The sequence below is a fragment of the Nycticebus coucang genome, chromosome 1 (assembly GCF_027406575.1).
Source record: "Nycticebus coucang isolate mNycCou1 chromosome 1, mNycCou1.pri, whole genome shotgun sequence".
NCBI classification, from domain to species: domain Eukaryota; kingdom Metazoa; phylum Chordata; class Mammalia; order Primates; family Lorisidae; genus Nycticebus; species Nycticebus coucang.
In genome coordinates, this window is record NC_069780.1 from 24,010,328 (window position 1) to 24,034,245 (window position 23,918).

General features: G+C 38.6%; 1 protein-coding gene across 1 annotated transcript in view; it reads right to left on the bottom strand.

Annotated features, from left to right (window-relative positions):
- Positions 1–23,918, bottom strand: part of UNC5C (unc-5 netrin receptor C) — a 398,375-nt gene that overhangs the window by 99,527 nt on the left and 274,930 nt on the right. Inside the window, exon 4 of the mRNA XM_053609613.1 lies at positions 13,253–13,356. Within this exon, the coding sequence (XP_053465588.1) occupies positions 13,253–13,356 (104 nt within the window). The remainder of the gene's footprint in view (positions 1–13,252; positions 13,357–23,918) is intronic.

The window sequence follows — 23,918 nt, forward strand, 5'->3', positions numbered from 1 at the left end:
TCTAAACGACGGAAAATCAAACACCACATGTACTGACTATGAAATTAGAACTAACTGATGAGCACAAAGGTGCATAGAGGACGCAAAACAATGGGAATCAAGCAGGGGTGAGGGGCGAGGAGCACAGGGGTGAAAACCTACTTACCAGGTACAAGGAACACTAGCTGGGCGATGGGCACACTTGCAACTATGAGTCTAGAATTATTAAATTGATCCCTATAATCAAAAATATTTGTACCCCATAATACTTAGGGGAGAATATCTCTTTTCTTCTGAGGCTGAAGTAATCCCAGAACATGCCCATACCTCTTCCATCATAAACACAAACCACCAACAAAATCACCCTCCTCCCTGGCTATGCTTCAGCTATCTCTTTCCCTTAGTGAAAGAACAGAATTTTCACACTCTTCACCTACTCAACTACTCCTTTACTCTTCCATTTACCATGATCTGGATTCCTGCTACTGAAACTTCACTTTCAGAAGTGACCATCAGCCTCCCTCACAGCCAAATCCAAAGGTATCTTCTCTCCATTGACCTCTCGGTGGCAAATAGCTTTGATGACCCACAGCAGTATTTTGGGCAGAGTGATATAATAAAGAAAATCAGCAACCAAGGTGTCTCTTCCTTGATGCTTCACCCCTTCTAATCCCCTGGGCAAAAGAAAGGAGTGTGTTCCAGGACGAGTCATATACTAGGGGTTTCTAGGGATGTCTGGCACTAGCATCTGCAAATACTCCCTCAGCCTCTTTTCCTGCAACCTGATTATCTGTTCTTTTGCAAACCTCTTTCTGTGGTCCCTTTCAAGATCCACCATTTTCATACAGTCCTTATCAGGGATCTCCTTCTCTTTTTCTCCTTCTGTTTTATGTCATAGTTCTTAACTTAGATTTGGAATCACCTGGGGAGCTTCAAGGCCATCCTCATGCCTGCATCCTACCTGCAAAGTTCTTATTTAACTGGGCTGATCAAGGGCCCTGGCATCAGAGTTTATAAACACTCCTCAGGTGAAAGCAATGTCTAGCCAGGTTTGAGAACAACCATCTTGTACATACTGTCTAGGTGATTTATCCATCCTCAAGGCTGATGACTTCAGTCCCAGTTTTTAAGCTCCATTCGTATTTCGAGCTTTCTAGATAATTCTGTTTGGATGGCCAACAAATACGAAAAGCCTAATAGGTGCTGAATCGATCCAAATATTTTCTCACATCGGTCTTCTCTCTATTAGTGGTTCTTATGGTCTTATTGTTCATAAATATTACAGTCATCAGTGGTTCCTGAAGCTGTGTTTAATTTCCCTTTTACATTCTAAAATTACAAAGTTTTCATCATTTTATGAAATAATGTCTGTATAAATAACAACAGACAACACAATAAAATGTGCTTACTTATTTTGAGAAAATTGATGAGATGGATGTAACACTTTTAAAGTAAATGACTTCTCCCCAAAGACATTTTTGGATGTTATCCGGATGTTATCTGATTGACTTACAAAAATCCTTCAAATAAGATTATACACACAATTTGTGTCATTTTAATGAACCAAATTTCAGAAATGTACAGTCAATATGACTATTTTTATTATTAGGGAAAAAAGTTCTTTAGAGTCACACAGGCTTGGCTCTATAGCCCAGCCTTCCCATTAATTAAGTTTAAAACCTTGTGTAAGTTACAAGCTCCCAGAATCATAATCTTTACCTGTATGATGGGCAGAATCATCCTCCTGATTATGGGAGGATTTAATGAGATATACAAGGGAAAGCACCTGGAATTAGGAGAAAGTCAATACATTTAATTTAATTGCCTCCTCCCCAGTACTAACTTTACCCCAAACAGAGCTATAGCTACAGAAGTGTATTTTAAATACTGATGATTCAATGCCCCTTAGTGCCTCTATTAAGAAGTACCTATCTTCAAATTCATAATACCTTAAAAAAAAAAAACTCCTGGGAGAAATCTGACTTTCAATTTACCACTGTAGGGCCTATAGGTGGTGGTTTATAAGTCTTTCCTGGTGGAAAAAGTTTCCCCTTATTTACAGCCTCAATCCCTTCTCGTGGATGCACCAGACGAGATGTCATATTTCTAGCCTTCCCACGTGAGGACCAGTTCCCAGCTCTTGCAGGAGGAGGATAAAATGTTCAGCTATCCCTCCAATAGCAAGTCATTCAGTTCTACTGATGCTGTCAGTGTGGCACAGAGTTCTCAGAACACTAACAGGATTTTATTAATGAAGATGAGTGATTCCTAATTTGATTACAGGTTTTAGGACTGGAGAACATTGATCCTATATTGTCTGTTCCCAGAAAAGATGCATAAAACTGTCATCCCTACTACTCGTGTGTGGTGTGATTTAAGAGGCAACATTTTTATGGCACCTAGATGCATGGTTTTATAGTTTCACTGTTACTGCTATTTTATAAAAGGCAGAACTATTGGCTGTGTAAGTACTGTCAGGGAAAGAAGTTTTGGAGCAAAACATAGAGGTCATTTTTCTATGGCTCAGGCTTCTATAATTCCTTTGAGCAGCTAGTCTGGCACTCAACAACCTTCAATATTTTAAAAATTCTCTATTTCTTCTTCCCTAAATACCTTATTCCTCAGTTTAAATTTATTTTTTGATTTGTATCATCAGCAAAGACAAACAGGTCAATGTTCCCAATGGATTATCCTTTTATAGCTCATAATTAAATATGGCATAAATGATAATCCTCAACAGATTAAAATCTAGACTGCCCAGACTCGTTTTCTCACTTTTATTCACTCCACTCCCATCATTCTAATGAAAGATCAAAAAGCTTAGCTACCTAAGACAGATTCCAAACCTTTCAACTGTTTTCTTATATTTAGAGTATATAAAGTGGGGCCCCCTTAAGAAAAGATAGTTATTTTCTAAACATTATTTCCAGTAATTTTTCCCATAGTTTGCTAGTAATTTTTTTTAAAATATAAACTTGATGTTTTGCTATTAAAAAACAACAGACAAATATTTTGTCGGAGTGATATAATTTTTAAAAGAAGTCAACTACTGTAGTCTCTTTTTTGATACTTTACCACTTCCAATCCCCTGGGCAAAATAAAGGAGTGCATTCCGTGATAAATCATGTATTAGGAGTTTTCTAGGAATGTCTGGCACTAGTATTAGCAACCATAATCATTTTCAAATACATTGACTGCTGTGTGTTGTTCCTTATTTTTAAAAACAAATTAGTGTCATGGTAAGAAAAAATAGTTCATAATCTGACATTCCAGATCAATAGAGATAACATGTTCAAAACCACAATAATAGAGATATTATAGTAACAACTGAGACGATGTCATATCTTTACATTATAAACTCACATAGATGAATATTATTAAACGTTGGGAATGTGAGCCATATTAGCCAGAAAGTATATACATTACATTCTGAACTAAACAAAAAGCTTTAGGATTTGTTCTGATTACCTTTGAGAAGATTAATGTATTGATTTCACAAACTTCTTTTCATATTTTCTAAATGACCACAAGGTATAGGTATTGTATGCATTATGAAATAATTTGGCTCAACTCTCTCCATAACCCTGGGAATTCATAGAACCAAAACTGCCAATGAATGAACAAGAGAAACAAAATCTATTTTCCCTCAATCAGAAGCCTTTGAAGTTTAGACACATAGAAACCGTTAAGCAGAAATTATAACAAATTTTAATCTGATCCTGATTTACATAGGTATACAATACCTTCTATAAAATCCTATAGACTGGGGCAGTGCCTGTGGCTCAAAGGAGTAGGGCGCTGGCCCCGTATACCAGAGGTGGCATGTTCAAACTCGGCCCCAGCCAAAAACTGCAGGAAAAAAAAAAATCCTCTAGACTGCATTTCATGGTTTCTTTCAGTGTGATCTTTTCTATCAATAAAGCTGAAATATTTTTGAGAGTTTTAGCTATTTCTATTCAAGAATTTGTTTATTTCCATAGTTCAGGGTAAATAAATAGCATCCCTGAATTTTACCAAGAGGGCAACAGTATTTTTTTCTTTGTTGTTATAAAGGAAGAAAAGACCACCTAGATTCTTTGCAGAGATCCTTCAGAGATGGTTGGACTATGCTAACAATGAGAGGTGCTCAGCCCGTGCCCCCTGATACATGAACTTGTTAGCCCTGTGATTGGCTAAGGAATTGTCTAATCACATATGTCAATAATAAAGAGCAAGGCACCTTGTAGTTTTCTCTCCTGTTTTACTCGGCTGTCAAAGACAGATGTGTTTTGTCTAATTATTCACTGATCAGTATCGGGAGAAACATTAACATAATTGGCGCATTTGTTCTAATTAACAGAGGAAAACTGCCACATGCCACATGAAAAGTGAGTCTAGTAACCATTAGCTGGAAAAATCCAGATCAGAAAGGTTACTCTGTTAAACCACACCCAGGCCCGTCAAGTCAAAACATTGGAGTTGAAAATGTTAGAGCAGAGTAAAGAAGTGTGTGCACACCTAAGAGATTGGAAGCTCAGCCTAGAATTGTTGTGATACAGGTCCATTAATCAAACAAATGGGAAAAGCAATTATGGAGCTATTATCAAAAGCACACTCAGCCAAGCCAAGCTTCTCAAAAGAGCATTAGCTAGGAGCTGGGAGTCTGCCAAGTTTAACTGACTAGCTTAGAAGTGACAAATTTGAAGTTTTTGTGTATTTGTTTGCTTTAACCTTGCGCCTTAGACTAGTGTTTCTCAAATTTTACTGCATTTTAAAATCATCTGGAGAGCTTTTAAAATATCTTGATAACAAAGCTCGTCCTATTAAATCAGTATCTGTAGGGTGGGTCATAAGCATCAATAGTTTCTAATGATTTACAGTGATGACAGTGTGCCTCCAAGTTTGAGAAGCAGTACTTTAGGCTGGTGTTGATGATCTTGCTAAGATTCTGGTGGAAAGGTCTGGGGTGAAGCTTGAGATTCTAAGACTTAAGTCATGTCCATGTAGATAATCTATACACCTATGGCTAATAAGCTTTCTGTAGACTTTGATAGGTAATAGGATTTGGATTCAACTGCTCTAGGGTTCGAAATCTCAGTATTTTCTTTTTGTTTCTCTTACTGGCAATAGGTCTCACCATCCTTTATATCTGCTTCAAACAACCAAGAAAGTCCTTTACTGTGGTTAACTGTGCTAGCTGTTCCCTTTTGCCAAGAATCAAAGGCTACTATGCAGCTTTTGGCTTCTCATATTGGGAATAAAAGAACTATTCATTCACATCTGGGCTGGCTACTGTGCAGTATATTTTGCACCTTTCAGAAGTGCTGTGGAAGTATGTTTTTTTAATGCTTTAAAAAATGTTGCTCTTTAAGCTAGTTGGAATTGTATCTTTAGACAATGGTTAAAAGAAATAGCCAAAGGATAAAAAAAGCAAGTGGGAACTGTGGCGACATTTTGCTCAGTTGTAATTTCTGCAAAGGGAAAGCATTTGCCAAGAAAGGGGATTTGTTTTCCTGTTGGGGAAACACTCGCTTAATTGCACATATGTCTGGCTCATTGCTTTTGAGAATTGAAGGTACATAGACCATATTGTGGAGGAGAATTGGTCTTGAAATCCAAAAACTTCTAAAACCTAAGTTTGACTAAAGGAGATAAAATCATGTTGACAAGTAAACTGTAACCATAGCAAGAACAAGAAAAAAACGAAAGTAAATATGAAAACAAAAAGAAAGTAGAATAAATTTATATAACAGCACCTTCCAAAGGAGCAAAATTACACTAATGTGTCCTTAAAATACTCTTATAGGGCAGAAGGACGATGAATCGATTCGTCCATGGCTCATTCCTAACCAGTTTTTACTGTAAACTTGCCTTTCAGGATAAGTATCTCTCAGCTTTTTTTCTTATTTACCAATTAACAGTATTTAGGACTATAGCTAACTCTGATCTTTAGAAAATACAGGCTTGGTTGCTCCCTCTCTGTCTGCTACTTTTCATACACAATAACTTTATGATAAACAATGTCTATAGGCAATTGGAGAATCATTAGAAAAAATTCCAAAGCAAAAGAACTTGTCAAAGAACAAAAACTTCCTTGAACAAGCAAGAGCCCTTAAAAACATAGCAAACCCTCTGACTCCGAGATTATGGGCATGGGCTAGTTCTTTGCCTGTTGCTGAATCACCACCGAGACTGAATTTGAAAACAGCTAATGTCTATTGACCACTGATATAGGTTATCCCAAAGAAGCTTATTCAGTTAGCTGAACTTATACAATTTCACTTTCTCCTAAAAGACTACTTTATTTAACAGGAACACATTTAATGCCAGGTCAGAGGGTTTTTTGGCTCCTGCAGGAATTAAAATGTTCATCCTTTATTTCTCTACTTTTCTTCATCTTTTCTATTTCCACCTTGGAAACCATCTTCTCCTGCTTGGGTGATGATAAGATCCCTTAACTGGTGTCCCTACTTCAATTCTTGTACTTCTAAAATCTATTTTCCATGCATCAGCCAGAATGATCTTTTAAAGACATAAATGAGGTAGGCAAGTCCTTACTCAAACTCTCAAGGGCTTGTCGCGCATTCAGAGCTAACTCCATCTGCTCACGATGTCTGGATGCCCTAAGCCTCCTCCTTCCCTCTGGACTGTCTCCCTGCTCTCCTCATTGCTCACGGGCTCACAGATACACTGGCCTCCTTTTTGAAATCCTGTAACCACATCAGTCCCTTCTGAGGTTATTTGTATCTGCCGCTCCCACTGCCTGGAGGTTTCTAACCTCTTCTTCAGACTGGCTCCTTCAATTCAGATTTCAGCTCAAATATTGTTTCTTCAGATGGACTCCCTTTAAATTCTAAAGTGATCTGCAATCCTTGACAACCATCATCTTCTCTCGTATCTCCTTTCACTTGGAATTATCTGAAAAATCTTATTTTTTAAAAACTTTTTTTTTTTGGTTATTATGTTTTCGGACTACATCCCTAGATATGAAGAAAAGTCTTAAGGAGACCAGAGGAGGGCTTGTATTTACTGCAATCAGAAGAGTATCTGGCGCACAGTGAGTCTACACTAAACATTTCTTGAATAAGTGGAGTGATGATTAAAAAAATAAAGGCTCGAAGGAAATATTATGTACGTTCAGAAGTCAAGCTACGAATCTATAAGAAGTCAGATCTCGTTTGTTATTTCTTACTTTTGCTTTAAAATGGATGTTTATGTCATTTAATTTTATTACTATTTTTGATTTGGTTTACATACTTATCTGGGTTTGGGTGATCTCTGTAAACATACAGGACTAGTAGAGGCAGATAATGGAAGAAAAATGTCTGGGGTGAGTATATAAAGAGGTGACTGGCAAAAGTTGATTGGACCAATGCAAAAGCTTGGAAGCTGACTGCTGGATAGGGAACCTAATATTTGTGAAAACCTATTTTCAAGGCTGATAATCTTAATTAAAACTTCTTCTTGTTGCTACCACACGTGCTAGGAGGAAATCCCAGTGTATATGACTGGGCACTAAAAGCTATGTCTTCCTCCAAATTAGTATTCAGATTTTTCTTTTTCCTCTGAACCTCTTTTTGGCCTGCAAAGAATGTGAAGCACAGCTTGGAAGACAATGCACCTGGGTGGAAAATCATGGACACAAAGTTCCATTATGAGGGAAGGGCAAGGCACATTGCGGCCTCCAGCTGCCAGCAGCTCTCTGCCCTGGCAGCCTCGGTCCACAAAACTCAGTTCCCTGTCCATCACGACTAAAGTCGGCAAAATAATCCATTCTTTTGCACTTCACTGCGTATTTTCCTCCTTGCTAATTAGAGATGCAAATGTTGATAAATAAGATGACCGTTTTTAAGCACAATTGGGTCAATAAGTTGAACACTGTGCCTTGGTCCTCCAATTAAACTCGTGTGAGAAATAGCTAAGTTATAATTAGAGAAGCAATTATCCCCTTGTTAAAGGTGAAACAAATCACAGGTTTTAGTGAAAAATTCAGTTTTACTCCTTCTGCCATGGCAGCAAATCTTGTATCCACTAATGATTTGATCCCGGGACTCTCTACAAGAGGTGATCTGATGAAATAAAGTGTCTCTGAGTAGATTTCTGGTTCAGCACGTGACAGCAACATTTTCTAGCCATAAACTAAAATGAGCAAAGAGGGATTAATTTCACAGAATGCTGCTATTAGGCCCCTGGAACCACCCAGTACCCATTCCATGTGCTTATTCATTTTCTTGCTTCTTCAGGAGGATGAGAGAGAAGGTTTATCTGTTGAAAGCGAGGCAAATGCCTCACCGTAACTGTAAGAAAAGATTTCTATTTTTGGTTTAAATCCTAGAAAAAGTGTTATAAAAATACTACACAGTATTTTAGAGTATTCCCAGGGTTAGATTTTCTTTCTTTCACCTGGTTTACTTTAAAATTTTAATATTATTAATAGCTCCCCTAGGGTCCTTCAACTAAAATATCTCCCAGTGACCTTTTTTTTTTTGTTGTTTAAATTTCTGGTCCTAGTGATTTGGAACCCTGCTCTCAGGGTTCAGACTGATGGAGGTTCTCACCCCACAGTGAGTGCTCCCTGCATCTTCAGAGATGAAAATATCCTTTATTCTAGAGAGTTCTCTTCCCTGCAGTGAAGCCTCTGTATCACATTCAATAAGACTTCTTTCTTTCATTTGGTTAAATATACTTTGTGAATCTACTAAGTGATCTAGAACCTGCAGGCATTGGGGATAAAACATGAACAAAAATATTTTTGTCCTTTATTTCATCACAATCTAGTCGGATAGGCAGAAAAGAAAACAGATCAATTCCAACACAAGTAGTAGTCAGACTATATAAGATTGTGGTATATAGGAGAAGTCACATAGCCAGTCACACCCAGGTTCCCCTGTTCCAGGTGTTAAACACTGGAAGATTTCTGTATATGTCACTAGATAACTGAATACCCGGCACCCCTATCTGCTGGCTGGCTCTCGGGAATATGTGGACTGCTCTATGGGGTTATACCTCAAACAACAGAAGGCCCACAAGATTCTCCTCTTGTGCTAAGGAAGCCACACAGTTACTTGATATCTTGAATAACATCCCTAGATAAGAAGAAAGGTCTTAGGGAGACCAGAGGAGGGAGCAGCACGGACAAGATCTTTGAAATCCTTGAGCTTCATCCCTGTGTCCTCACAACAGTTTTCCTAAACCAATGAGTATTGGAAGAAACTCTTCATAAAAATGGTCACCATCTGAGGAGACGGAGCACAAGGAACCCTGGCGTGGCCCCTTCCTCTTCTGAGACTTTGTCACTCTCTTTCCTAGGGCTCTGAAAAGATCTACCAACAGAAGCCTTAGGCCAAATTTCCTTTTTGGGAGACAGTATGAGTGCTGGTCCCTTGTCTTGAAACCATGATGACTAAATGAACAGTAGAGATCAGAGCAGCGTCAAGACTTACTATAGATAGTTACATTAACACGTCTTGTGATACTGTTGTTAGAAGGCATTTCCCTGCTTTTAAAGCTCACAATGTTATCTTAATTTGTAGAGTTTGTGGGATTCAGCCAAAGCAAATGACTGGAGAAGGCAGGAGGGTATTCTGGTGATTCTTCACAGAACAGAAACTCCATCTCCCAGTACCCAGTGGAGGGGCAAGGTGCTCGGTGAGAATTTGAATTCAAGAAGTTGAATCAGTCTTCCATAGATTAATAAATTATTAATATAATGGTAGCATTACTAATGGCTGATATTTCTTGAGTGCTTTTGACATGCATGACTGATTCTCATATATCGTCTCATTGAAACCTCACAACATCATTCTGGACGGATACTATTATTTTTCTTTTTATAACTGGGGAAACTTTGGTTCAGAGAATGAAAAGACCTTACCCAAATCAAAGAGTTAAAAGGGTGATGCTTGGATTTAAACCAGGAGTTCTGTAAGAAATTAGATCGCATTCTATAGCCTACAGTGGAGAATATAGAATGTTCAAATAAAGGAGGACTTAAATGTTATTACCTTAGAAATGCCTGTGCCATGATTTCACCAAACGTGGTGCTATTGTAACCAAGACCAAAGTTCTTGAAAAATTTACTGATTTAGATAATATGGGAGAAAAATCCCTGCTTCCTGATATTCTGAAGGAATAAACCTGTCTACTTCCTCCATGAATTGTTAGACATACGCTTATTATAATCCCCCACGTGTTCACTGAATGTTCAGTGTCTCACTCTTTCTCAAAATCATTGGCCTGGGATCTTAGAGGAGCATACATCCAGTCTGGCCTGATATCCTAAGGACTGATACTAATTATTACAAAACACATGGGTTTTACCTACTGGGTTTCTTTTCAGATCAAGATTTCATTTTATCCTCTTTTATGCTTTAAGATTCCTTACACAAATAAATGAAATATTAAATAATGGATGCATTTATATTTAAATTTAAATGATCACGTAATTCTCTAACTCACCAAGTTGCCTTTCATCTTTTCTTTTTTAATTTGTCTGCCCCTCTTGAACAAATGGCAGTTGTAACCTGTCATGTTAAGGTCCTTATTAGCTCTCTGATCTTGGTGATTTTAATAGTGTTGAAAAGAATCTACACAGGAATTTATTAGCCTGTCCTTTTGAGCATGTGTTTGATCTCTCATCTGACTTCACGAAAAATGAAAAAGATACTCGCATTAAATATAGTTCTTTGAATGTCAAATGGGTATATGATTTTTGAGCTTGCCAAGTGTTAATTGGTCTCTTCCCCAGTGATGATACAAATAGAATTCACAGCCAATTAGTTTGCAGTCATGAATCTTTACTTCATGACAAAGTGAACTACTTTGTTGAGAAGACCAAAAAAAAAAAAAAAATGAAGAAATTATTAGAATCTCCTCCAGGAAAATCTTTTCAGGGATCAGTTGTCTTTAAGAAATCTTCAATAAAAACAAGGCTGCAGATACTCAAGTTGCTAATGTTTTAGTCCTGAAGGTGATTTAATGGAGGAGACTTGCATTAAAATTTTGGAAATAACATTGAGACAGATGCACTATTGTTATCATCAGAATGAAATATCAAATAGAGAAAAGTTTTTTCCTTTTTAACTACACTAAATAATGTACCTTAGTGCTGGAAGGTAAGGTTTGGTGTTGTTGAATAAAATAGCTGCAATCATGAAAAGTCTCTGTTACAACTGGCATGAGATGCCAATTACCAGGCAAAAACAACTCTCTTCTATTCAAAGTAAAAAAGAAAATTTCATTAAAATTTCTTTTAAATCTTTGCATTAACTCATAGAGATACGAATGGCTGAAAGAGAAAAATGGAGTCATTTCATAAAGGTTCTGTCTACATTTTCAATTTATTAATTACCATTATTAATTTGGAAAGAGCAATCAGATATTAGAGTTTGTTGTCATGGGACCAACTAACTGAGCTGATTTGGAACTTTTTTTCCCATCTTCACAAGATAAGAACACTTGTACTAGACTGTTTATTGCAGCTCAATTTACAATCGCCAAAATGTGGAAACAGCCTAAATGCCCACCAACCCAGGAATGGATTAACAAGCTGTGGTATATGTATACCATGGAATACTATTCAGCCATTAAAAAAAATGGAGACTTTACATCCTTCATATTAACCTGGATGGAAGTGGAAGACATTATTCTTAGTAAAGCATCACAAGAATGGAGAAGCATGAATCCTATGTACTCAATTTTGATATGAGGACAATTAATGACAATTAAGGTTATGGGGGGGGAGGAAAAGTAGAAAGAGGGACGGAGGGAGGGGGGTGGGGCCTTGGTGTGTGTCACACTTTATGGGGGCAAGACATGATTGCAAGAAGGACTTTACCTAACAATTGCAATCAGTGTAACCTGGCTTATTGTACCCTCAATGAATCCCCAACAATAAAAAAAAAAAAAGAAAAACTATGAGAAATCAAATGGTTTAAGTGCATTATTCATTATGAATCACTTTTTGAGCCATGTTGAAAGACTTGATAATTTCAATTTCGTTGTTAGGCACAATTTCAAGGGGTTAGTTTTAGAAATAATCAGGTGACCTATATACACTGGATTCATATACAGGTCTGATTGCAACAACTGAAATATGTCTCTTTCTGTTTATGCAATGAAGGGTAAAACTTTTGAATGACTTGATATAATTTGGGGTCCAACAAGCATATGCCAGTTGTCCAATAAAAGTCTGCCTGGGTTTATAGGACAATGGCTAGAGCAATATAGCTGTATGCATATAAGGGTGTCTTCTAATAATCTTGTATAGGGCAATAGTTTTTAGAATTTGCATCTTACAAGGGTACATGTGAAACTTAACACAATAACTAAGAAAATGCCAGGAAGGATATGTTAACCAGTGTGATGAAAATATATCAAACAGTCTATAACCAGTGTGTAGGGAGTGCGCCATGTACATAGCTATGATTTAATAATAAAATAAAATTAAAAAAAAAGAATTTGGGATTGTTAACTAGAGGAAGATACCGTATTAGTTTTCCCCAATAGTGTGCTCTAATACGATGGCGAGCATTGCAGGAGAGCTTGCAATCTGCTGGGAGTCACAGAGGTCCATCCCCTAGACAGGAATTTTCTTTCTTTCTTTTTTGCAGTTTTTGGCTGGGGCTGGGTTTGAACCCACCATCTCTGTCATATGGGGCCGGTGCCCTCAACATAGGCATTTTCCAAGGGCACAGTTCTGTTTCATGCTAATGAAAAGTCATGGTATGAATCTGAATACTTCATGAGCGATCAGTAGGTTTTGTTTTAGTTGAAACCAAAAAGGAAAAATGAAAGGCTTTATGGAAAGCTTATAGGATGAAACTAATGGACACCCTTTATTCCTAAAACACGTTTTTACGGCTTTTAGGAATGTCCACAGTTACATCCAAGAAGAGGAAAAACACGTGAGGGGTGAACAGGCTTATGGACACATGTTCTCTTCTTCCGTTCCCCCTTTTTGCAGATTATCAAGAATATTAAATCTGATGGCACATTATTAAGTCATACCATCTTTAAGTGCCAGATAAAATAAAGCAGTGTTTTTGATTTCTTGAAAGAGAATGACAAAATTAAACCATGCTGCCTGTGGCTCTGTCCAGTGGGGAATTCTAATTGACTCCCAGGTCATTAATCAGTTCCCAATCAATCTATTTTGCCAGCAGCCAGCAGTTAGCCTCCATTACCACACATTCATCATGCCTTCCCCTAATTCACTGCGCCATTAGCCAGGGATTAGGCCTCTGTTAGCATACCAAGTGCCAAATGCTAAATGCAAGGAATTTTTGCTATTCACCTCAGCCACTGGGATCCCTTCCGGAGGTCGACACTGGAGCAAGACTTCCTGTTCCAAGGATACTTCCTTTCCTAGGGGTTCCTGCTCAAATGTCTTTCGTAGATCTGGAAAGTACAGATGACAAAATGCACATCAAAACTAAATAATATTTACTCATTTATGGACATTGCAAAAAATAATTTCCTGGGTTAGTGTTTTATGTGTCTTTGTACTTTTTTTTTAACCACATATTGATAGCACTATGCCACAATCTGGCTGACCATGTTCTACATGGTGGAAATGATGACATTCAGAGGCTGTTAGTACTTTAAGCTTCAATGGAAGCCTTTGAAGATCTTCCTTTTAGGAATCAGTAACAGTCATTAGTTGCATTTCTTATGTATTTCTCAATAAACACATTTTTAACCAAAACCATTCTCCTGATGGTTATTTACATATAATCTTTTATGTACATGAATATTTTCCTCTTTTCTCACAATCAATACTATTAAAACTGTAGTAATTCTGGAATCTTTCTAAAATGCATTTTATTTTTTTAACTGGCAGATAATAAGTGCACATATTCATGGGGTATATAGTGCTGCTATTTCTATATATATGAAATGTGGTGATTAGATCAGAGTAATTAGTCTTTGTGAGTCATTACAAAAGTTTTAAGATACACAAAAAACAAGAAACTAAAATCTACATGGACAGGTAAATCCCTCCCAATAACATCGATACAAGTTGAAACTTGCACAGGTGAATGAAAAAGGACAGTGGTCCACTGAGTTTTCTTGGAAGTGAAATAATGGAGCATAACACAGTCTCTCTCAAAACCTTCGTAGTCACCCATGCATCCACCATATCAAACACTGATCATTTCTTTAGTTGAGAACATTCAATATTTTCCTTCTAGCTATTTTAAAATATACAGTGCATTATTGTTAATACTCATCCAACAGTGGCATGGAATAGAACACTTTATGGGGGCAAGACATGATTGCAAGAGGGACTTTACCTAACAATTGCAATCAGTGTAACCTGGCTTATTGTACCCTCAATGAATCCCCAACAATAAAAAAAATAAATAAGATAAAATAAAATAAAAAAGAATTTATTTCTTCTATGTAGTTATAATTTTGTGCCTTTAATAAATCCAGCCCTATCCCTCCCTCCCCCTACTCTTCTAGTAACCTCTAGTATTCTCTGTTCTGCTTTATACTTCTATGAGAGCAACTTCTTAGGTTCCACATATGAGTAAGAGCATGCAGTGTGTAATTTACTGTTCCTGGCTTATTTCACATAACATAGCATCCTCCAATCCATTCATGTTGCCACAAAAGGTGAGATTTCAATCCCTTTTCATGTCTGTATAGTATTCCATAGTGTGTGTGGGTGTATGTGTGTGTGTGTGTGTGTGTGTGTGTGTGTGTTTTCTTTATCCCTTCATTGCTTGTTGGATACCTAGGATGGTTCCTTATCTTGGGTGTTATGAATAGTGCTGCAATAAACATGGGGTACAGATACAATGATTTCCTTTTCTTTGGATAAATGCCCAGTAGTGGGATTACTGGATCATGTGGTGGTGCTCTTTGTAGATTTTTGAGAGACCGCCATACTGTTCTCCATAGTGGCTGGACTTGCTTGCATTCCCACCAACAGTGTAGAACACTTCTCTTCTCTCTGATCCTGGACAGCATTTTTTTGGGTTTTTTGATAATATTCATTCTAATTGGGGTGAGATGACACCAAACTGTGGTTTTCATTTCTTTGATGTTTAGTGATATTGGGCACGTTTTCATTTGTTTGTTGGCCATTTGTATATCTTCTTTTGAGAAAGGTATGGTCAGAAATTTGCATATTTTAAAATCCGATTATTTGTTGTTTTCATCAAAACATTGGCTGTTGAGACTTTTAGTTCCTTGTATATTCTAGATATTGATCTCCTGTTGGATAAGTAGTTTGCAAATATTTTCTTCTATTCTGTAGATTTTTCATTCTATTGATTGTTTCCTTTGCTGTGCAAATGCATTTTAGTTTGATATAATTCTATTTGTTCATGTTTACTTTTGTTGTCTGTGTTTTTAACGTCTTATTCATAAAATAACCCTGACCAATGTCATGGAGCATTTCTCTAATGCTTTCTTCTGGTAATTTTATCTTTTGGTGTCTTATATTTAGGTCTTTGATTCATTTTGAGTAGATTTTGGTACTGAGTAAGAAGTGGGGGTCTATTTTCATTCTCCTACTTACGGATATCCAGTTTTCCCAACACCACTTATTGAAGAGACTATCCTTTCCCTGATGAGTTCTTGATACCTTTGTCAAAGCAAGTGAATTAAACTCTGGATTCTCTATTCTGTTCCATTGGTCTATGTATTTGTGTTTATGTCAGTTCCATCCTTTTTTGATTACTACAGCTTTGCATGGTAGTTTGAGGTCTGATAGTATGATACCTCCAGCTTTGATCTTTTAGCTCAGGATGCTACAGCTTGTTTTTGTTTTGTTTCTCAGACTCACAACGTAGTTGTGCAACTGCTCAGCTGGCCTGGAAACATCATTGCCAGGGGTGGTCAAAAGGTTGTTTTTAAAGCCTGAGTTATAGTCATATTGCTTCTGGGCTGGCCTAGGTATGTGTCTGCCAGGGATGAGACCAATGGGTATCTCCAGCTTGGGATGTGGGCCCGTAACTGCTCCAGTGTCCCGGGGGGTGTATCCCTAGAGGCTGTCTGCAGAGCTATTTCTCTGTCCTTGGGCATGGGTACACTGAGGCTTAGCTGGCCTGGTAGCATTTTTACCAAGGGGAGCCCATGGAGTTATTTCTCAGGCTCTGAATGTGGAACCCTTGGGCAGTTCAGGAGCTTTCTGCAGAGAGGGGGGCACCAGAGGGCTGCTACTCAGGCCCTGGGTATAGGATATGTAACCTGCTCCATTGGGAGGCATGATGGGGAGGGCGCGCGGCAGTTTGGCCAGCTCAGGGGTGAATTCGCCCTGGAACTGCCATACTATTCCTCTGGCTAAAGGTGGGGGTGTCTCAAGATAGTTTCCCTGCTGTGCAAGACCAGCACCAGAGCTGATTCTGGGTCCAGACTCCAAGCTGCTGGGGTTATGGTATTCAGCCATCAGTGTGGGCCTGTTGGAATGAAGATAGAGCCCCAGCACTGGAGATGTGTAGTAGTTACCAGCCCTCAGAGGAGGGCGCACTCCAAAGGAGGCTCTGGTTTGAGGATGATCCCCAGCTGCAGAAGCTTGGTTGGGGGCGGGGTACAGGTGTGGGATGGGGAGTGCACACCTGAGCTTCTAATCTGGGGCAGTGCAGCTCCAGGTTGGAACAACTCTCCAACATAGGAGACTATGGGACTCTCCTGCTGTCAGGACTGTAGGTGTCTGTGGCGATGGGGGCTGGTGGGAATTTTCTGCTGACCTTTTCTCCACAATGGGACATCCCTCCTGACTCCAGGCAGATCTTATTTGGACGTGGGAGACAAGGCTGCAGAGGCCCAGTGCTGCTACAGTGCTCCTCTGGACTTCTGGTCACCAGAGGTGCATCTGCAGTCCCACACTCCTCTACATCACTATTTCTCTGACACTCCAGTCAAATACCAACTGTTTATTCACTGCCTTGGTCCCTTGTGTGGGGAACCAATGCCAGGCCTCTCTAACCTTCTTGCTCCTAAACTTGGAGGTATTTTTGGGGTGTTTCTGTTGTTTGCTTTGCTGTTTTTCTTTTTTCTTTCTTTTTCTTTTCTTGCTCTGTCACTCCAGCTAGAGGGCTAGAGTGCAGTGGTGTCATCATAGCTCACTGCAACCTCACTCAAACTCCAGGGCTCAAACAGTCTCCTGCCTCAGCCTCCTGAGTAGCTGAGACAACAGGTATGTGTAGTTTCTATTTCCAGTATAGAAACTGAGTTGGGCGGAAATTTGCTACACACTATGTGCTGGGCAGAATGGGGAATGGGCCTTGTGGATATGGAACTCTGGTCCACTTCCCAACTGCTGAGAGCTTTTACACTTCTCTGTGGTCATGGAAACTGTCCCATCTTCATATTTAAGGTCTGGCATATTTCTGGAGATAATATCAGTGTTGCTTGTTGGTTTTTGTTTTTCTCTGTGTGTGTTGTGGGGGTGCATTGTACAACTTGCTTCCATGCTGGATTTTGGAACTGGAACCCTGTAATCTTTTACTCAATACTCAAAAGCCAGATTCTGCTTCAGAGCAGAAAACAGAACGGAATTCTTAAAGAAGGAATGTAACTTCTTGACATGTCCTCAATATAAGGTAAAGAGAAGATTCCAGAAATACCTCGTATCTAATCATGTATAATCACATAGTGAATATTCAATTAGAAGAACTAGTCATTTCTACTCAGATATACCAAATGTCAAATTATACATTTTACATAGTTATAGTTGTTACAGAAATATGCAGCTGAGTTTTAAAAACTATTATGGGTGGACATAACACTGTTAGGAACCAGAGTGTCATTTGAAACACACCAGAAGCACATCCTTTAAGAGATGGGTTTAACTAAACTATCACTGAATACCACATAATTGTTTTGTTTGACTGGTTTGGCTTTAAACTCCATATAAACTTTATCTCATACATAAAGTTAAAAAATTAATTCACTCATAGAGCTCTGAAACAGCATTTTTTAAAAGCCCACAAAATTTTATTTCATGTATGTACAGTTCAGTTCCTTCCAATAAAAAGTTATTAGAATTCTACCCAGTGACTGCTCGTGGGAATGCAAATTATTACATTCCTTTTGGAAAGAGATATGGAGAACACTTAGAGATCTAAAAATAGAACTGCCATTCAATCCTGTAATTCCTCTACTGGGCATATACCCAGAAGACCAAAAATCACATCATAACAAAGATATTTGCACCAGAATGTTTATTGCAGCCCTATTCATAATTGCTAAGTCATGGAAAAAGCCCAAGTGCCCATCGATCCACAAATGGATTAATAAATTGTGGTATATGTACATCATGGAATATTATGCAGCCTTAAAGAAAGATGGAGACTTTACCTCTTTCTTGTTTACATGGATGGAGCTGGAACATATTCTTCTTAGTAAAGTATCTCAAGAATGGAAAAAAAAGTACCCAATGTACTCACCCCTACTATGAAACTAATTTAGGGTTTTCACATGAAAACTATAACCCAGTTACAACCTAAGAATAGGGGGAAGGGGGAAAGGGAGGGGAGGGAGGGGGGAGGTGGGTAGAGGGAAGGGGACAGGCGGGATCACACCTGCAGTGCATCTTACAAGGATATATGTGAAACTTAGTAAATGTAGAATGTAAATGTCTTAACACAATAACTAAGAAAATGCCAGGAAGGCTATGTCAACCAGTGTGACGAAAATGTGTCAAACGGTTTATGGGGAAGCTAGTGTATGATGCCCCATGATCATATCAATGTACACAGCTATGATTTAATAAAAAAAATAAAAAAAAAAGAATTCTACCCAGTGAATTTTAGTAAAAAATCAATGGCTCTGCCCTTCAGCCTACAGAAGTACTGCATGGAAACCAGAAGCACCAGAAGTGTATCCCTAACTGAGCCCAACCAGAAAGCACCACCTTGAAAAAGGCACTGAGAAAAAAATCCATCCGCACAAACTTGCTATTTCGTTGAAATTTTTTTGGCAGAAGAAAACCTTCAAGATCATAGAGGTTATGAGAAATGTATGGATATGTGTCGGTCTGAAATAAGATAAGAGATTCTCCAAATGTGACAGAATTTCTGTCAGGAGGGTACCTCTAATTTCTTATCAATAAATTGGGTATATTACAGAAATGAAGGTTTAGAATCCACGGAGTTATCGATCTTGAAAGTTATCTAAACCAGGCCTTTAGTTTATGTATAAACAACATGTTTACCAAATGACCTAAAGCCTCCCAGCAGAATAACTGATGCTGTGATAAAGTTCTGACCCTGGATTGGTCACATTTTGCCACATGTTCCTCTGATGTCTCTTTTGGTAATCTGCGTCCAGCAGAAATACTAACAATTTCCTCTTCTCCTAGGATCATTTTTCTTAACTTTTGTTTTGTGTTAAGATAAAATTTTGGCAAAATACCACATACCAATAAAAAGAACAGCAATGAATAACTTTCGTGGAATAAGATGTTCTTGACCAAGTTTATGCGATTTGTAAAAAATGATCCTGAAGAACTCCCATCTGATGAGGGGAAGGGCAAAGACATCATGAACGGAATGAGCTCTCAAATTAAATAACACACTGACTCACTCAAAATTAAATTAATCAGGATATCACAAAATGAGGGCTAAAAACAAGAAAAAGTTAGGCACAATGCCTGGCTCCATATTTGTGAATGATTTTCTCATGGTAGACATTTTTGTTAGGTACACAGGATAAAGATGTGTAAGAGACACAGCAACCAAGACGAGGAAGTAAGCTGAGGTCTACTTATGAGTAGCCTTTTGCCTTGGTATGGAGTGGCAAACTCTCAAAGGCTTCTGAGCAAAGGAAGGAGATCAGATGTCATATTGCCCTCAGAGGGAAAGATGGGTTGTGGTGAAGGGTCCGAAGACAGGGACACTTAGGGATTCCTTAGAATAAACCAGGAGGGATGATGAGATCCTGAACTCAGCCAAGTGATAGTGGACAGGAAAAGAAGGGAAAGCTTCTAGAAATCAATAGATTATACCTTCAGGAAGATGTAGGTAATTCTGAGAAATTCAGGAAGCAGAGAGGACACCATCTTCCTAGCTGGTGCATTGTGAAGTTGGTACCAAAGCTCAGGGAGATAGTATCAAGTTGGGAAAAACTAAAACATTTAGAGAGTGTATCTGTAGGACATTCAAATAGAAAAGATTAATCGTGGTGTCTAAACCTCAACACTATTCACTTTGGGGGCTGAATAATTCTTTGTGGTGGAGTTGTCCTTTGTATAGTAGGAGAACCTCCTCCCAGCCATGGCGAAATAAATCCCTCCAGAAAACGCCCGATGTCCCCTGAGGGGAAAATGCCCCCGCCCCCCGGGACCACTTGTCAGGAGCTTGGCAGACATCCCAGTGGGGCTTCGTCCTTTACTGCATGGGCAGTGGCTGAAGCCCTGGAAATGATCGCCATGCAGAGGCTGCAGCAGAAAGAAAAGAGGCAGCAACATTTAAGAGTGAAAGTCACCAGCCACAATGACACAGACGGGACAAAGAGGCAGGAGAAAACCCAGGGAGAGAGGAGTCAGGGAGCCAAGAGGAAAAGGAAGTCTGAAGAAGTGGGAAGGTGCACAGGACAAATGCACCAAGGAAATCACAAAGGGGAGAAGAAGGCACTGGTCTGGGAACTTGAGGAGTGGAGGGGAAGAGAAGCCGGGTTGTGCTGAGGAGTGCCCAGGGATAGGGGAAATGGCCTCTCTAAGTAACTACTATTCTTTCCCACAATTGCACGGTGACAGAATTCAGCAGTACCATTAACGGGTAATGGGTTTGAAAGAAGCACATCATAATTCTTCTTAGAATATCGTGTAACATTCGGCCCAGTTTTCACATTCTGGCCATGTGAAGGCACATTTTAGGTCGACCTTTGTTTCCTGAGAGCGGTGATGACCAGAGGAAGATACTTCAAGAGATAGGTTTAACTAAAACCATCATTGAATACCATAGAATTATTTTAATGGTTTGGCTTTACAGTCTATATAAATTTTATCTAATTTCCAAAATGATCTCACATGTAGCTTCCCACCAGGCAATACTTCTTCCTGCAAAAACCCTTTTAATTCCTGCCATGAAACCTCTCTCCTAGCTTTCAGGTTGTCTAATGAGCAGAGGATATATGGCAGGGGAGCGTTTCAGTGTGCGTCTGTCTACACTACCCTGCCAGGGAAGGGACATGAGAGCGTGTCCTTTATCATTTGGAGAGACGGGATAGGAGGCAGGCCGGATGCTTTGCAGGCAGAGTGAGCATAAGGGTGACAAATGAATAAGTGTGAAAAATGGACACTTGTCAGCTAGGAATTAGATGTAAAACAGAATGGTTCAGAATAATGTGGGTATTCCTGTCCGAAAAAAAGAAAAAAAAGATGAATGTCTGCCCTTGGAAGACCTTTAGGATTCTACATTTCTGTTTTCTTTCCATTACTTCTCAGGCTGCTACTAAAATGAGCACAAAGTCCTTTCATTATAACCTAGATTACTTTTGCAAAGTCAACTTGGCCTACCTGTGATTCAGTCATTGATTCTACCAATTAAAAGAAAAATCAGCTCTGGTCATATGCAAGCATTCAGACAGATGTTTGCTTAAGAACATGAATATTGGCTTACTAAATCCATACACTGAAATCCAATTAGCAGAAGTAGAATCAGACCTGAAACAATATGGATTTCTATTTCCCATTTATATAGAATCAAAGAAAGCCTTTTTGAACACATGCGTGCACATGTCTCATTTACTTTTTGCTTTAGCATTGTGATGCTTTCAATGATATTTTTTGTACAATAATATTGTGGTTATGAATTATCAATGACATGGAAAACAGTGAGTAGTGGCATTCTGCAAACATTAATTCTGCTTTTGACGATGTGGCTAACAGAATAGAAAACTAACTGGGAGACAGAGGGTCTTTCTGGCTTTCACTTTCCCTATTTGTAAAACAAAAATAATCGACTGAGCGATTTTGAAGAACTCTTTTGCTATAAGGGACTATTACTGACTAGACTAACATTTTACATATGCATTTTGGGGAGAAAACCTTATCCTTTGTGTGATAAGGTACTTCTTGGTTGCCATTATTAGTTTCTAAGAGAAATAACAGAATAGTTATTCTTCAAAAGCCTAGGAGTTGATGCATTTTTGAAGAGAACAACTTAAGAGTCCACCCCGCAGAACAACTTTCATGAAACTTTTGGACACTTGAATCTACAGCACAGGAAAAAGTTAGACATTGGGGAGGGGGTGGATTCAAAAAAATTTAGTATTAAAAAAAATTGGCACATGTTTTGTATAAATCCTGGAGAGTGAGACAATGTACTCCATAGGAGCAGATGAAAATTAAAGGTCTGATGATTGTGAATGCACTGTGAGTTACACTGACAAAACTAATTTTCTGTCTCCATGGGACAGAGAGGAGGGAGGGAAATGCCTACCCAAAACAGCATGTAAGAAGCCTGTCCTGTATCAAGATGCATATTTGCAACTGGGTAGAAAATCATGTCTGCTTTGTACAGCAGTTCTTCCTGACACAATCTGAAAAGGCTGAGTGTGGCCCTGTAATGGAAAGTGAAGGCTGTAAAGGCTGTGGGTGTAATGGGTCATACTACCATCCATGCACCTGCTGATTTTGGAAGCAGGTCATATCAGAAAAAAGATCACCCCTGTGGCTCGGTGGGTAAGGGCGCCAGCCCCATATACCGAGGGTGGCGAGTTCAAACCCAGCCCTGGCCAAACTGCAGCAAAAAAATAGCCAGCTTTTGCAGTGGGCACCTATAGTACCAGCTACTTGGGAGGCTAAGTATCCCCAAAATCGCCTAAGCCCAGGAGTTAGAGGTTGCTGTGAGCTGTGTGACGCCACGGCACTCTACTGAGGGTGATAAAGTGAGACTCTGTCTCTACAAAAAGAAAAAAAAGATCACCCCATGTTATTTAAACAGGCAGGCTACTGATAGTATTATCTTTGAAAAAGAGGAACATTCTGAGTTTTAAAAATGATTTACATTTATTAAAAATGTTTATTCCCTCACCAATGCTAACTCATGATGCAGAAAGATTTATTAGAATAAAATATTTTTTAATTGACTGATACTAGGAAGTCAAGAATTCTTCAATGAGTATTTTCCTCAATAGATTATTCTAATGGAAATCTAAATCTTTAAACTCCACGGAAGGATAAGATATAAATGAAATATTATATTATTAATGTGGACTGTTTTTTGTTTTTAGGCCTCCTAGGGTTTTACAATTAAAATATATACTGAATTTAAAAAAGGTTAGAAGATTATAAAGCACAAAATGCACATAATGAATTATTACAACTGTTATCTTATTATTTGCTCAGAGTGTTCTGGAATAAAAGGTTATTACTCATGTGTATAATATTCAACATGTCATTCTCTTACATACCTTGGCCATATGGGCCATAAACCATAATAAAAACCAGCATTAAGGAGTATGACATTGAGTAAATGAAAAATGACAAGATTTGTCATATACATAATTGTCTATGTCTGCACGTATATATAGATACAGCAGAACTTCCATAGTTAACCACCTCCCCACATTGACCCCCTCCTTAAGCTGACCTAATTGTCATAGACTACACATGTATGTATCAGTAGAGTAGGCCTAGTTCTTTATGTTGACCACCTCTGTCTGCTGACCAGTTTGTTACAACCCCTTGAGTAGTAAGGGTACTTGCAAGTGTGGGTAATCAACTTATAGAGATTTTAGTGTTTGTATACCTATGTGTGTACACATACCTATATTTGTGTGTGTTTGTGGGTGTGAGGAGGGGGTTATATGTCTAATGGATCATGACATAATGCTATTTTTTTCTAATTTCAAAATATTAAGGGGGTACAAATGTTTTTAGTTACATGGACTGCTTTTATAATGTTTGAGTCATGGCTCTAGGTGTCCCCACCACCCAAATAGTGTTCGCTGTACCCATTAGGCAGGATTTTGTCCCTCCTCTGCCTTCCCCTTGATTCCCA